The sequence below is a fragment of the Lissotriton vulgaris genome, chromosome 2_1, assembly GCF_964263255.1.
Source record: "Lissotriton vulgaris chromosome 2_1, aLisVul1.2, whole genome shotgun sequence".
In the NCBI taxonomy this organism is placed as follows: Eukaryota; Metazoa; Chordata; class Amphibia; order Caudata; family Salamandridae; genus Lissotriton; species Lissotriton vulgaris.
This window is the reverse complement of record NC_141687.1, coordinates 2,021,341,078-2,021,356,900: the sequence shown is the minus strand read 5'-3', so window position 1 is coordinate 2,021,356,900 and position 15,823 is coordinate 2,021,341,078. Positions and strand designations below refer to the sequence as shown.

General features: G+C 46.8%; 1 protein-coding gene across 2 annotated transcripts in view; it reads left to right on the top strand.

Moving 5' to 3' along the window:
- The window catches only part of GABPB1 (GA binding protein transcription factor subunit beta 1), a 486,223-nt gene that overhangs the window by 73,222 nt on the left and 397,178 nt on the right, over positions 1-15,823 (top strand). For both annotated transcript variants that reach the window (XM_086958248.1, XM_086958247.1), the window contains exon 3: positions 13,368-13,475. In XM_086958248.1, the coding sequence (XP_086814374.1) occupies positions 13,368-13,475 (108 nt within the window). The remainder of the gene's footprint in view (positions 1-13,367; positions 13,476-15,823) is intronic.

The window sequence follows — 15,823 nt, the reverse complement described above, 5'->3', positions numbered from 1 at the left end:
ATTCAAGAGGATTGGGTCACAGTTGCAGAAGATCCATTCTCTGTTACTATGTCTTTCAGTCCAGGGAATCCATCAGTTTCTCACACTGGCAAATAAGGAAAGGGCTGAGGTAAATTGCAAAGTCCAGTCCCTTTAAGACCTTTGAAATCCTGACCTCCTGATTTGTGTGCTACTACTGGGGTCTGAAAATAAAACAATCCTCTGCCCTTAGACCTGGAGGTTGTCATTGAGACCTGCTGTGTTGGAGCATGCCAGACAGATTTGTCCATCATAATAATAATGGTACTTCTACCTGTTACCTTCTACCTGTTCTATTGCTTGTTAGGAAGTTTTATGGTTTGGTTTTGTGTGTGTGATGTTTTAATTCTCGTCATTTGGCTCCTGAAAAGGGGTGCATTACCTCTAGCACAGTATCTTCAGTGGGGGAGGAGAGGGTTACAGAATGAAATCCCAAAACCTTAATATTTTGTCCATTTGATTATATTATGGGTTACAGATGTTAATGGCCTTCTGTAGGCCTCAACCCACTATATCAGAAACCTAATAAACAGATCAAGCAAGCAAACATATATACACATCTACGGGGAGCAATTATTAACTAGATACATATTAATTGATCCACACTCCTTCACTCTTTTTGCTTTTTCTTTTATTGAAAAAACATTTTCCTTAAACATCCTTTTTGCTTATTATGTCACGGTGGCAGATGGCAGATTCCCGTGGGGACATCAGCGCTGCCAACCAGTCAGTATTCTCTAAGTCGCCCACGTCACCCACCCACTTGAGGTGCAGAGCTGTGAAGGAAGCAGGTAAATTGTTACAGAGCTTGCGGTAGGTACAAGAAATCGCCTTAGTCAGAAGGGGTTCAGAAAGCAATCTGTCCTCAAAGGGTGAGGCTTCGGGGAGGTAGGAGGGGTCAGGTACAGGCACGCAACACCCATTGGACTCACCGGGCTTCAGCCCTCCCCGTCATGTGTGTCAGCCCGGGATGAGACAGATCCCAGGCGTACACACACAGCCACACCCGAACGTTTCACAGGTCTTTAAAAGACCATTTGAATGTTAATTAGGCCTTGCTGTTGTTTCACCCCTTGTTGGAGGCCCTGCAGCCCCACTCTGCCTACTGATTAAAGGTTCAGCCCCCCCGAAATTTTTTCTTAGGGCCCCCCGAAAGTTGGCTCTAGTTGCGCCTCTGGTCAGGTATATTTGTCTGGATAGCGTGTTTAACCTGGAGGTATCGAAAGACCTCCCTGTGTGAGAGTGTGTGCTTCTGTTGCAATTCTGGGAAGGATAGAAGTTTCCTTCTGTGCATCAAATCCCCAACGGTGTATATGCCAATAGTATCCCATCTGTCAAATCCCGGCTGGAAACATAGGAGGCCGAGACTCTGCGAAGACCAAAGGGGCGTCGCCCTAGGTCACCTATTGAACCAACCAAGGCTCTTAGTAGTGCGATGCCATATGGCCACCGTCTGTTGCCTGGGACCTACATAGCGATTACGCTGTGGTCTGCTGTATAAAGCCCCCAGGTAACCCTCACGCCTCGTCTGATAGCGTTCGAGATGGAATGCCGGGTCCGTGGGTGTACCGTGGATCCACTGATCCACCAGTGGCCACCAGTTGGGATGCCCAGTAATACAGGCGCATATCAGGTAGAGCAATGCCGCCATCGTACCAGCCCTTAGTGAGTTTACGGAGGGCGATGCGAGGTGCCTTGCCGTCCCACAGCAGTAGGCAAATTTCTCCCTCAAGAGTGGAGAAAAAGGAACCTGCAATCGGAAATGGGCAGTTCTGGAGGACATATAAGAAGCGGGGAAGCACCAGCATTTTAAATAAGGCAGCTCGGCCAGGGAGGGACAGAGGCAGAGATCTCCAATGGGAGATGTTGTTATGTAATCTCTGCAGGGGGCCTTTAAGATTGCGGTCGTAAAAAAGTTGGGGATCCGAGGTGACAAAAATGCTGAGGTACTTAAAACCCTCAACCGCCAGAGGAACGGAATAACCTCAGGGTAACGTAGGCGGTGGGCCATGCAACACATACAGGACAGACTTGGACCAATTTATGGAGTAGCTGGAATATTTACCAAAATTGGCCATTACGTGAAAGAGATTGTAAACAGAGGCGGCGGGGTTGGACATATAGACCAATATGTCGTCCGCGGAAAGTGAGATTTCATCAACAACACCCTCGGCCCAACTAAGGCCCCGGATAGAAAGGTCTGCGAGGATCCAATACGCCAGTGGTTCTAAAGTTAAGGCGAATAGCAACGGCGACAGGGGGCAACCCTGTTGGGTCCCCCAGTGCAGCTTGAATTGTCGGGAGGTGTGATTGTTGACTCTGACCTGACCCCAGAGGTCGGTGTAGAGGAGCCTGACCCACTGAATGGAATTAGGCCCAAAGCCGAATTTTGTCAGGACTGCAAAGAGGTACGTCCACTCGATCAAATCAAACGCCATCGTGGCGTCGAGAGAGAGGATAGCGGCGCCCTCCTGCAAATACGGCTGTCTACCAAGTACATTATGGACTCGACGGAGGTTCAGTGCTGTGTTTCGAGGTGGGAGAAATCCCGACTGGTCAGCGTGGACCAGGGATGGAAGGACCTTGAGGAGTCTGGTAGCCAGGAGCTTAGCCAGTACCTTGGCCTCCGAATTGATTAATGAGATCGGTCTATAAGAACCTACATCCGTAGGGGGTTTGTTCGGTTTAGGAATGACTATGATGGACGCCAGCCTTAGATCAGGCGGCAGAATGCCTCTTTCCTTGCTTTCCTCAAACATGTTCTTCAGACGTGGAGTGACCCCTAAAGCTACAGATTTCAAGAATTCAATCGGGACCCCATTTGGACCCATGGCCTTTCCAGATTTAATGGCAAAGATGGCATTGCTGACCTCCTCAGAGGTAAGGTCTGCCTCCAACGCCTCCCTCTCCTTATCCGAAATGGAGCGCATTTCATCTAGAAGGGACTGGGATTCCTCAGCCCTATAGTGTGCCCTAGCCGTATAAACGTGTTCGAGGTGATCAGCGAAGGCCGCTGCCACTTCCTGGGGGGCCGTTATTTGCGCTCCATCGGAACGGACAAGCAGTGGAACCCACCTTGTCCCTTGGTCACAATGTTCCAACCACACCAGCATTTTATCCGCACGGTCCCCTAACTCGTAGATTCTATGACGAGTCTGGAGAAGCCTGGCCTGCGTCGGTTCTGAAGCCAAAGCCTTGTATTCCTGTTGTTTCGACCGGAGCCGACGGGCCGTATCTTCGGACGGATTAGCATTATGGGTGGACTCAAGGCAAAGGAGATCAGTTTTGGTTTGGCTCTCTTGGTTATTGTGTTTGCAGACATACTCGACCTTGAGAGCCAGTGCCCTGCCCTTAAGGACCGCTTTGTAAGCTTCCCACAACGTTATTGCCGAAGTCACGGAGCCGACATTTTCAGCAAAATAAAAATCAGTATGTTCAATCAGGTCCTGCTTAATATCAGGGAACTTTAAAATCCAGGGGGTGATAATGAACGGCCCTCGGGTGAACTGCTGATGAGAAGTGAGCTCGACACTAAGGGGAGAATGATCGGAGATGCCTCGGGGAAGACCCCGCACATTACGGAGACCACCAACGTCGGCCAGGGGACAAAAGAAATAATCAATGCGAGACATGCTGTTGTGGGCGTTAAAATAGTGAGTGAAGTAAGGAGTGTCAGGGTGTTGTATACGCCAAAGGTCCTCTAATCCCATAGCTTGTGTAAAGTCTGCAAGGTCAGACCCTGATCTATGTGAGCGTCTCTGGGGGTGTCTGTCGACCGTGTCATGTTAAAGTCACCTCCAATGTTCAAAGTGCCCTGAGGGATGTCCAACAGTATCTTGCCGAGAGCTCGTAATGCCTCCCCTCCCCCCCCAGTGCCGGTGGAATATAGGCTGAGATTACATTTAGTGGTCTGACTTCCCAAGTGGCCTCCAGGACTGCAAACCTTCCCTGCGGGTCTGCCCATGTAGGTGTAAGTGCAAGAATTGTTTTTATAAGAATACCGGTGCCCCGGGTGTAAAACAGGAGCCCATTTTGCTATCGCTGGCCAGGCTGCTGGCGCAAGACGCCTCTTAGTTTCCATTCTGAATAATTACCAAATAAAGAGACGGGCGCTGGAAGCAGGAATCAAGAACAGAGTTTATTTCTCATGAGGAGAGCCTGTCATTTCGGACACGAAACACGGTGTCTTTCAGGAGGTGCTCTAACAAGTGAGCTGAGACTCCGTCTTTTATACTTTACAAAACACTTGGTATTACAATCACGATGTTGTGAGACAAAGAAAAGACATCCCCATAATCCTCGTGTCAATCCTACCCCATATGCGTTCACAATAGGGACCCTTGACCTGCTGATAAGGGGGGGGGGGGGGCAGCAATCACGCAGCTGAGTGTTCTGTCAACTGTTTGGATGTGTGCGCCTGATCATAGCCCAGGGAATGGGATGGCCAGGATCAACAGTGGGTCCTTTGAAGAGGAGTGACTTCATACAATAAGGGCAGTAAATGGTATCTCCTGGCTTAGGCGATGGCCTCGGACACGTGTGGTCAGCCGGACTCGGGGGAAGGGGGTCACAAAAGGAGTGGTATTCATGCCGCGTGGACAATCGAGCGCGGAGGGAAGGCTTGTCAACAGAGGGGCATTCATGGAAGGAAAGGAGGTGTTGGTCAGGCGCGGCCGTGACTCTCAAGGACAGGGTCTTGCAGAAGAAGGTTTATGACTTGCCCGTGTGAGGAGAAGGGAGGGGGGAGCCAGGGTGGACACAAGGGCAGAATCGCATAGAGAGAGAGAGATCTTATGACCCGTACATGAGAGAGCGGGGGCAGTCAGGTGCAGCTGGGGAGGGCTATGTCCGCTAAGGCGAAGGATGCCCCTTCAAGAGGGAATGGGGGGTTTGCGTGGGTCAAGCAGAAGGGCTGCCTTTCAGGGCAGGGTCGCGCAAAGGGAGAGGGTTTCATGGGTAATGCATGTGAGAGTGAGAGAGAGAGAGAGAGAGAGAGAGAGAGAGAGAGGCTTCGAATACACGCAGAAGGGAAGCCGGTGATTCTAATCTTAGGCGGGCAAAAGGCCAAGGCGCCTAAAATGGCTGTCATGTACACATGGGTACAGGCCTTGGCTGGCAGTGGGATGTAGTTAATGCTTTACGGTACTCATGGTACGCGCAGGGAGAGGAGTGGGAAAAGGGAAATGAACGTTGCTTATGTACATCAATATTTCTAATTTTCTACAGTCGCCCCTTTTTACATAGCAAAAGTTCATTTTCGTAATCGATGATGGTACATATAAACAGGCGCGGTCGCAGAATTAGCATTGTCAATATTAGCATATGGCATATAATCATGGACAGTTGATGTGTTTGGCAGAATGCAGCACATAGGAGATTACATTTGTCGAGTTCCTATCATTTCAAAGCACTACATAGCATAAATGTTTCTGACTTAAAAAAAAAAAATGTGACCAATGAACATTTTGACCAAGTAGTTGAGGGCGGAATTCAGTTCAATACACAAGATCTCTTCGTCACAGTGTCTTTTCAGTAGTGAGCCATCACTGGTAGGCTCTAGTCCGGGTACTTTCGTTGGCGCTGTTGAGCACCGGCGGTGGAGCTATAGGTCCAGCTCGGATTTATCCTTACACGTTGCAGGGTGCGGTCAGTCCTCTGCTGTTAGACCACAGTCCTGTTTCCTAAACAATCCGTTTAGCGGCGCCTCATGCTCGGCACCTATATTTCCGTGGTAACACCCTATTCCTACTTGAATGCAGTTCTTCCTTTTGGCAATAAGTCACGTGGAAAAGAGTGTGTGTGTGGTTCAAATAGTCGATAGGAGAGAGGGCGGAGTTGGGTCAGAGTTCCTGGGACACACAAAAGGGACCAAGGGAGCAAAGGATAACAAGCAGGCAGGCCCATCAGTCGGGCCCAAAGAAGGGGGACGGAGACTTCAGGCACACGTGGGTTAGCAGGCGGAGGGCTTCAGGGCAGCCCGCCAAGTTTCATTTTCCACGTTTGGAATTGCTGTCTCGTCCCGTATCTTGTTGTTCTGCAGCTCCACCTTTGGTCGAGGTCACAAGTGTCTCAAGATCTGCAGCCAGGCTGTACGTCACGTCCGACCCTTCTCCTTCGGTGATCGTGAATCTTTGAATAGGTACAAAACAAGTTTTTAGAGAACTGGCAGAAGAAGACATCTACGCATGTGAATTCCTCCCTCAATCCTACATACTTGGGAGATACGCTCATCGGTCACAGTCAGAGGTCTATTACCAGGCAGTGCATATGTCGGCATTCTTATTGAGTTCATGTCAAGTTTATTCATCATCTATATATGCCACATATAGAGAAAAGTCAGACTCTTATCAACTGTGCATTTCATCAAATTCAACATTTCGGAACTTCCAGGGAGTCTCGTCTTTCTAACCTTAGCCTTAACAGTTCTAACATTTTCCTTCAAGGCTGGCTAACCTTTTCAAAGCAGGGCAGGGGTGCCATCATCGAGAGTCAAGTAAAACAGGGTTTTCTCGAGGGACGACAGTTACTCATGGTCATCATGTTTTATATCCGGGACAGCAGCTGGGGTCTATCAAATGGGGCGGGGATGCTTTGGGTGCTCGCGCTTGGGTGCAAAAGAGGGTGGGGCAATCTGGGCATTGGGGGTCAATCTAGACGTTGGCGTTCGTCTCTAATGAACAGAAATAAGGTGCCACTGACATACAGTTCCCCTGTAAATGGCCAGATTGGGGGACCTTAGTCGTCTTACCTGTCCTTTCCTTCTCAGCCAATTCAAGTTCATTCATTTTGCAGAAAGGAGAGGTAGTAATATGGCGAGATACAATCATTTTGATTTCGGTCAATTTCGCTGAACACCTTCGCGTTCAATAAGTATCCAATCAGACTAGTGCCAGCGAGGCACGACTTTACCAAAAAGGAAGATGGAAATAGGGAGACTCTCAGAGAGTGAGAGCCGTCCGTAATCTAAACGAGCCATTTGGTACACGTAAGACATGGAGAGAGAGAGAGATAGAGACAGACAGACAGAGACAGAGACAGACAGATATAGGAAAAAGGGAGAAAGAGAGAGACGTGTATAAACATAGGTCATTTAGTGCGTTCACAACACAGAACAACAGGGGGGTCAGGTAACGGAGAGACGAAACAGAGGGAGAACATAAACCCCTATAGCACACACACACACACTCAGACGAAGGAAGACAGTACACGTATTACATATATATAAGACATTCATGACAAAACAGAAAACAATAGTTGGCCAACAAAATCCATATTATATCCTACGTATCTTTACTATCCTATTTATCTACGTGCTTAGCTCTTTCTACCCTTCCCTCCTTTTCCTTCTCGCTTGTTATCTCTGCGAGCGTTCTCAGTTGCCAATACTTACACCTCGGTTAGTCGATGAGAAATTAACCTGGTCGCGCTATTTACCCATGGTTGGATCTTAAACCATTTTCAGTTTCTTCCTTCGGTGGGAAGTTCTTCAGGCTGGGGCAGCGGCAAGCATTGATCGGGAGAACAGTCGGACAGCTTGGTTATATCTATAGGAGTGTGAGAAAGGGGGGCAGTGCATTTTGAACATCAGCAACATTTCTAACTTCCCAGACGGGTGGTGCCTGGGTACCCTTACCTCAGGACTTTCCCTAGTCCTTTCCCTATCTAATTAAACGTCATAATCGCGTTATCTAGCGTGCTAATGTCGAGTCAATTTCCGCCATTACAGTACCCGTCAAGTTTCTTATGTCAGTCCATCCTCCCAGTCGTTACGTTCTAAGGAGGAACAGTCATGTTTAAGTCTACGTCTTTTAAAAACTTATCGTCATAAGGACTATGCACATATTCCCTCCTTCCCTTTTCGTCGGTGGTTCGATCATCGCTCTCCCACACTTCAGCCGGCGTTTTGACGTGACCTGCAGAAGGGAGGAGAAAGAAGGGGTGGGGGGGGGGTGCGGCATTCAAAACACATCAGCGCGCATAAATCCGAAAATGTTTTTACCTACCACATACTCGACCTATCTCCGCGTACTGCATTTCTTTACCATCTCGGCGTTTAAGCCCAGAGGTACCAGTAATGTCAGGTATATAACCATTAATGATCTGCGTACCTACATGAGTTACTTGGTCGCAACCCCTCTTGTTGGGTGCAAGGGTAGCGGTCAGGTGGCATTTCTGTGGTGTCGATTTAAGTGCGTCTAAAGCATTTTTCCAGCTGCCTGTGACACATAATGCAGTTGTTAAATATCTGGTCCTTTTTAACCTTCAGCTTTCATCATACTTATTCTTCGCTCATCGTAGTAAAACATCCAAAACTCATTAATGCAACTGCTACAACCATGCTTTCTTTTTCAAAATACTTTTAATAAAAAGTGTTGATGTATAAATACAGGCCTACAACCCAGTGGACCGGCCACGGAGCAGATTGGAACTGTACGTAAGAAGAACGAAGTTGGTGGCAGTTCATTGCATAAAGTGCAGCAGTGCAATAAAATCGTATCAAACTTCCCTACAGAGCAAGCATGATGCATGTCAGTAATTCAGTTTTAATTCATTCATAAATTCATTATCCAATGCTCATTCATTATCTAAATTACACCAATTCATTTTCCAAATCATAATCAGTACCCACCCTAAGTCAGTTCATTGTCCGAGCACATACTCAATATCCTTCATATCTACTTTCATTATCCAAAAACTGCATACATATCTCGGGACAAAAAGCTGCGCAATCAGGGTGCAACAAAGTTTATTCAAAAAGTCTCATTTTGTGTCGGCGCCATTTTGGGCGAGGTCAGGCAGGTTCCAGCATAGTCAGAATGTCTCCAATGACTCGTGGTTGGACCAGAATCTTCCGTTGGTAGTTCAAAAAGTTTTGCACAATGTGGTAATAGTCTAACAACAGTCAAAGAGTGGGGAGGGCGGCAACAATTTTTCCTACCGGGTCATTCTGGTGTTCCTCCGGAACTGAACAAGTCTGTGCCGTGGCTCATTTTAGCCATTTCCAAACCGAGGCTGGCGCCGGCAGGAGTGCACCGATGTCGCGGTTCCCAGTGAGGGGGGCGGGGGCGCCCATGCGGAGGGATCGGGGTGCCCCCCGGTTCTCATAGAATCTTCAAGGTTGAGGAGAGAAGGCATGGGGCGCGTGCCCGTCCTGGGCAAAAGACCGCTTTTCGATGTGGACCCTCTTTAAGCAAAGAGCGTTGGGGTGTCGCTGGAAGCCTCCACCTGGAGGGAGGTGGGGGAGGCTCGTTCGCGTCACCTCCCCCTTCCAGCGACCCCGCGCCGTTCCTCGGCTCCACCGCTTCGGTATTGGCCGTGCCGGCTATTGAAGATGGGGGGGGGGGGGTCGGTGGCTGAGGCAAGACATTTCCCCCCCCCCCTTCTGACATGTGGCGGGACTACTTGCAATTGTCCAGGCGCTGACATGTGGCGGGACTACCTACAATTGTCCATGCATTGACATGTGGCGGGACTACCTGTAAGCGCCGCCGTCCTTGCCTCGGCTTCGGCCTTCTTTGCGGACCGGATCAGGCGAGAGTGAGAGGGGGGGGGGTGGTCGGAGGCTGAGGCAAGACAGCCCCCCCCCCGTGGCCTGCAGGGCAGCAGAAGAGGAGAGATGGAGAGGTCCTTATGATTCTTTGGGCCGTCTGCCCAACAGCCTCTCCTTCTGACCGCGGCCAGGCGAGCCCCGCATGCCTCGAGGCCTCGCCTTCCGGATGGGCGTAACCGCGGACCCGCTGCACTTCGGGAGCTTCCGGAATGGGGGTAGGTACCTATTGATTTGTATCTATTTCATGTGACCGTTATTTGGGCGTGGTGGGCAATGAGGCAGACATGTTTGGAGCAGGAGTAGGCAGCGTAACCTAGCTACCTCGTGGCTGTCTTGCTGTCAAATCTCCGCCATTTTATATTTCTTATTACGAACTTTTTCTAATGTTTCTTATTTTTAGTGAAGTCAAGAGCTCATCAGGGGGTTACTGACTTAGCCTGATTTCTTTTTATTTTTCCTTCTCTTCCTTAGCGTGTTTCGAGCTAAAACTTTCTGTTAGTAGGGAACGGTGATCACTTCATATTTTTATGTGTCCTTTTCACTAGGGGGTACTTCTGGACGGACCAGACGAGTTCCCTCCAATAAATGGTCCGGGGTGGAACGAGATTATCGATCAAAAGGGGAACATATATTCCTTCATTAGGGTATCATCCTGGACAGACCAAGCGATGTACTTCCACTTACTAGGGTAGCCTCCTGGACGGACCAGATGGTCTACTTCCACCAAATGGCCCATGAGTGGGGAGCATATGTCCTCCATAAGGGTAGTCTCCTGGGCGGACCATGCGAGCTACCCCCCAAATAACCAATCAGTTGGGAGTGGGTAGGACTGACGAATTCACAAAGGGGCATAACCTACCCTTTACTACTTGCAAAGACTAGATAGAATATTTCTACTCCACGTTGTTTGCAGGCAGAAAATACCTCAAACGAAACAATTCCTGGAACAACAATGTCCAGGCAACCAATCAATCAGTGGGGAGAAAAACAGGCATGACGGATTACAACGGGGACAAATGTCTGCATTACCTGCCCTTCGCTATCCAAAAAGGAAGACAGAATATTTCTACTCGTCTCAGTTTGTAGATAGGGAAGATCTCAAAGAGCAACAATCGATTATTAATCGATTTCAAACAATCAGTGGGGAGAAAAGTAGGCATGACGGATTACAACGGGGACAAAAGTCTGCATTACCTACCCTTCTCTATCTGCAAAGAGGGACGAACGTTCCTATTCGCCGCTGTTTGCACACAGAGAATGTCTCGTTCTCAAGAAGAGAACCAATATTTCAAGTAGCATCCAAAGCTAAATGAACCAATACCAACAATATCAGTATACAAATACCGATTCCAATACAATCAATCAATCAATCAGATGGATAAAACCATCCTACCAATCAGGCGCAAAACGCCCTACGTAATCTTACCCGGACCGGACCATACGGACAGTTCTTCGTCTTCCTCCTCCAGCGCCCGATTGTTCTCTTTCTCCATGCAGCATTCCTGTGGGATTCCAGTCAGGACAATAGGTCACTCGAGAGAGGTCCGTTCAGAATTGGTGAAGTTCTTTCGATCGGCAGCCGGGCGAGGGCCCTCTCAAGGCAGGTATACTCCGATCATTTAGATGTTCACTTCTTCGTCTGGATCTCTCTTACCGGACCTTATGTCACTGATGGACCCCGCGTTGGGACGCCAATTGTAAAACAGGAGCCCATTTTGCTATCGCTGGCCAGGCTGCTGGCGCAAGACGCCTCTTAGTTTCCATTCTGAATAATTACCAAATAAAGAGACGGGCGCTGGAAGCAGGAATCAAGAACAGAGTTTATTTCTCATGAGGAGAGCCTGTCATTTCGGACACGAAACACGGTGTCTTTCAGGAGGTGCTCTAACAAGTGAGCTGAGACTCCGTCTTTTATACTTTACAAAACACTTGGTATTACAATCACAATGTTGTGAGACAAAGAAAAGACATCCCCATAATCCTCGTGTCAATCCTACCCCATATGCGTTCACAATAGGGACCCTTGACCTGCTGATAAGGGGGGGGGGGAGGGCAATCACGCAGCTGAGTGTTCTGTCAACTGTTTGGATGTGTGCGCCTGATCATAGCCCAGGGAATGGGATGGCCAGGATCAACAGTGGGTCCTTTGAAGAGGAGTGACTTCATACAATAAGGGCAGTAAATGGTATCTCCTGGCTTAGGCGATGGCCTCGGACACGTGTGGTCAGCCGGACTCTGGGGAAGGGGGTCACAAAAGGAGTGGTATTCATGCCGCGTGGACAATCGAGCGCGGAGGGAAGGCTTGTCAACAGAGGGGCATTCATGGAAGGAAAGGAGGTGTTGGTCAGGCGCGGCCGTGACTCTCAAGGACAGGGTCCTGCAGAAGAAGGTTTATGACTTGCCCATGTGAGGAGAAGGGAGGGGGGAGCCAGGGTGGACACAAGGGCAGAATCGCATAGAGAGAGAGAGATCTTATGACCCGTACATGAGAGAGCGGGGGCAGTCAGGTGCAGCTGGGGAGGGCTATGTCCGCTAAGGCGAAGGATGCCCCTTCAAGAGGGAATGGGGGGTTTGCGTGGGTCAAGCAGAAGGGCTGCCTTTCAGGGCAGGGTCGCGCAAAGGGAGATGGTTTCATGGTTTATGCATGAGAGAGAGAGAGAGAGAGAGAGAGAGGCTTCGAATACACGCAGAAGGGAAGCCGGTGATTCTAATCTTAGGCGGGCAAAAGGCCAAGGCGCCTAAAATGGCTGTCATGTACACATGGGTACAGGCCTTGGCTGGCAGTGGGATGTAGTTAATGCTTTACGGTACTCATGGTACGCGCAGGGAGAGGAGTGGGAAAAGGGAAATGAATGTTGCTTATGTACATCAATATTTCTAATTTTCTACACGGGAGCCTGACGTAAACCCGGCATGTATCAGCAATTTATATCCCCAACGCTGGAGTGCTCTGCAACAGTTACCTACTAGGTGTGTCTCTTGTAAGAGGACACGGTCAGGGGCATGGCGCCCATGAACAATTCTTGATACTCTGATAGAGTCAAGGCCAACACGTGTTTTGCAACTTACCACCCGCTTCTTCAGGGCTCATGTGTGGAAAGTGATGAGGAAAGTAATTAGCAGGTTGAAAAAATAAGACGCTTCCAAGTAGGTTCGTAATCAAAGCATGATAAATTGGGTAGATGTGCCTTTTATCCTCAATGAACTGCTGTCATTTTATTTCCATACTAAGATGCTCTTTCAGTGCAAAACAGCTACCTATTCCATCTAATTATATCATCTCCACGCAATATTTCGGTCCTTCAATCTATATCCTGGTTTTAAATTAGTCCTTGGCTGGTGATCCCAAAGCATTTAAAGGCTCCGTCTAGGAGGAGTCCCACTGCTCTTCCACTGTTTACAGTCACGTGGTTGTTGGAACATGAAGAACAGCATGTATTGCCTCCTTGTTCCACACACTAATGCTGTGTCTTGAGAGACCTTGCCACTCAGCTAGTTCCCCACTCAGCCTATAAGGAATATGAAGCTCCTAAAGTTTTTAGAAGAGTGGGCATGTTGCAACCCAACCTCCTTTACCTCGTTGTTGATTTTATGTATTTGTATTTTGTAAAGCACCAGTCTGAAAAGGTGTCCTCCATGTCTGTACATGGTGATACAGCAAAGACATAACACTCCGCTATTTCACTCCTTTCTTTATTTGTTTGATGGTGTTTTTTTTTTTTGAATGAGCCATCTAAAATCTATTGACTAGATCACAGAGACAAGTAAACTTGAATAAACGATTTTGTGTTTTGGACAGATGTCATTGGTTGATTTGGGAAAGAAGCTTCTGGAGGCTGCTCGTTCTGGTCAAGATGACGAGGTTCGCGTTTTAATGGCAAATGGAGCACCATTTACCACAGACTGGGTAATTGTTTTACTTTATTCTTGTTCCTGTTCGTTTAATTCAGTTTTCTCCTCTACAATTGAAGTGCTATCTGGGGAAAAAGAATGTGTTAATTTAAAATGTAAAGCTACTTTCATCTGGTGGATTGTAAGTTCAATGCAGTAAACTGCTGTTTTAGGAAATGTGCATCTTTTTGTACTGAATAATTTATTAACAATTCTAAAGCGCAAACAATCACCAAAAGGTTCTTGGCGCTAAACATCATTGAAACAATATTCATAACCGAACAGACTGAAGGGCTGGTTATTGAAGAAAAAGCCAAGTTTTTAGAGAGCTCCTAAACATCATCAGGGAATCATGAGAACAGAACTATAGCTGTAATGTATTTGGTGATTTTCGGCTGCTACTTACTTTAAGCACAACCTTGGTTTATAGTAAGTAGCACAGGACATAATCTTGATATGAACTGAGAGAAACCAACAGGTTTCCAAAAGTATAAATTTTAATTGCAGCGTATTTGCTAGAAATGTCAGTTTGTGCTAGAAATGTCAGTTTGTGCCTCAGAATTAGGTTTGTTGAAAGAAGTTTTCGGTGTTTGATACTTTTTTGCACTTGTTGCAATCATGGGCACACATAAAATAAAGATACCTCTGACACATAGATTTTAAATTCATTATTCAGTGCTCCGAGAAGCTTGTAACCACATTCAATTAAATGTTCACTATGTTTTGTATTTTGCAACTTCATGACTGTGTGTGCAAGGAAATTGTACATGCAGCAGGATTGAGAGCAGTTGGTAACGACTTGTACATGCATTGTTGAGCCATAATGAAAAAGGAAGTGACGTATTACTTTGCCCAAAAGTTCTCTGCGTGGCTACCTGGGATCTGCTGTTTGATAGAAAAATTTAAAGTGCCCCTGGGTTTGATCAGTCTCTTTCCTGCCTACACATAAATGTACGGAGTCATGTTATTTTAGGTCCAAGTGAAACGCCCACTTTCAAATTTCCACTTGAACTGAGGTGAACTATGTTACAACGATCAGAAACCAATTGTAGAAGCCAGTGTCATGAAACTAGAATGGCAAAGACGTAAACTTGTTAAAAGACCAAGTTGGTTAAATGGTTTTTTTATATAAAAATTGGACTGTTGGAAAAGGCATCTAAGAAAAAAACCAGGAAAGGCAAATTCTCATCATACATTAGCGTTCTGTTTGTTACATGGAAACCCGTGTTCCCATTGATTTACTTGCTGTAAATTAATTATGTCGACTAAATATTTTTTTTAAATGTATATTAAAGCAATTATAACTTCTAAGCAGCTAAGACACAAACTAGGCAAAAAATAAGAGAAAGAAAAAAATACAAGAACAAAATGCATCATTGATGCACCTATGCAAGCAGTCCAAAAACCTGTTAACAGCAAAATGTTTAGCTAATGTAGTTAGCAATAAAAGACTAAAAAAACCTGGTCTAATTTCATTTAACAAATGTTTGAAAATTCGCTTCATGGTACAGAAAAGTAGAGAAGAAAATAAATATTTGATACTTGCCTTATGGAAGCTCAGTGGGGCTGACTGGAGACGTCTCTATGCAGGTCTAATGTTTTCTGTTTAATGGCGAAAATCACCTACACTTTGCATCAAAAACAAAAATTAGACAGACAAGGACTCGAACCATTCCAGCTGGCTGTTCTTGACTCTCGTATCTTTCCTTTTAACATTTGTCAGGCTGTTATCTCTAATTCTCTTATATTTGTCTTAAGGCAAAATGCCTTTTTATAGTCATCATACTACTTGGACATTAACTTTTCTAGGTCGTGGTAGTGAATGAGATAAATACGCATTAAGAATGAGTGGGACAGGTTTAGCACCTACCTTCACAGAACATGCAGGCCCACCCTTGCATGCTTTGTCCAGACCATCTAATATGCTGGGTAAAAAGATGAGTGGTGCAACATACATCCTTGTGACACACCTCAATTGTGTTGAAGGTAGCATTTCTGCCAAGGCCCACGGATGCCTGTAAATGTTAATCGGTCTGTTTTAACAAATAGCTCACATATAAATGTGCTCTAAGGTTCTTCGTGACGACTCCGAGCTTGGAACAGTCCACCACATAAATTGCTAAGGATAGCCCCATACACTTTTGGTTCATTAGCCCTTTTTTCATACAAGCATTTACAATTCAACAGGTCTCACATTTACACAAGTTTGAGCTATTGGCATCGTCAACTGACCAAAACAAGGACAGTAGTCTCTTACTGACAGAAGTTGTCAAAAAAAGGGCATGTTCTGTGCCCCCCCTTCTAGGTCAAAACCCCATTCTAGACCTTGGCATTACCATGGACAGACCTTGGTCACAGAACGTA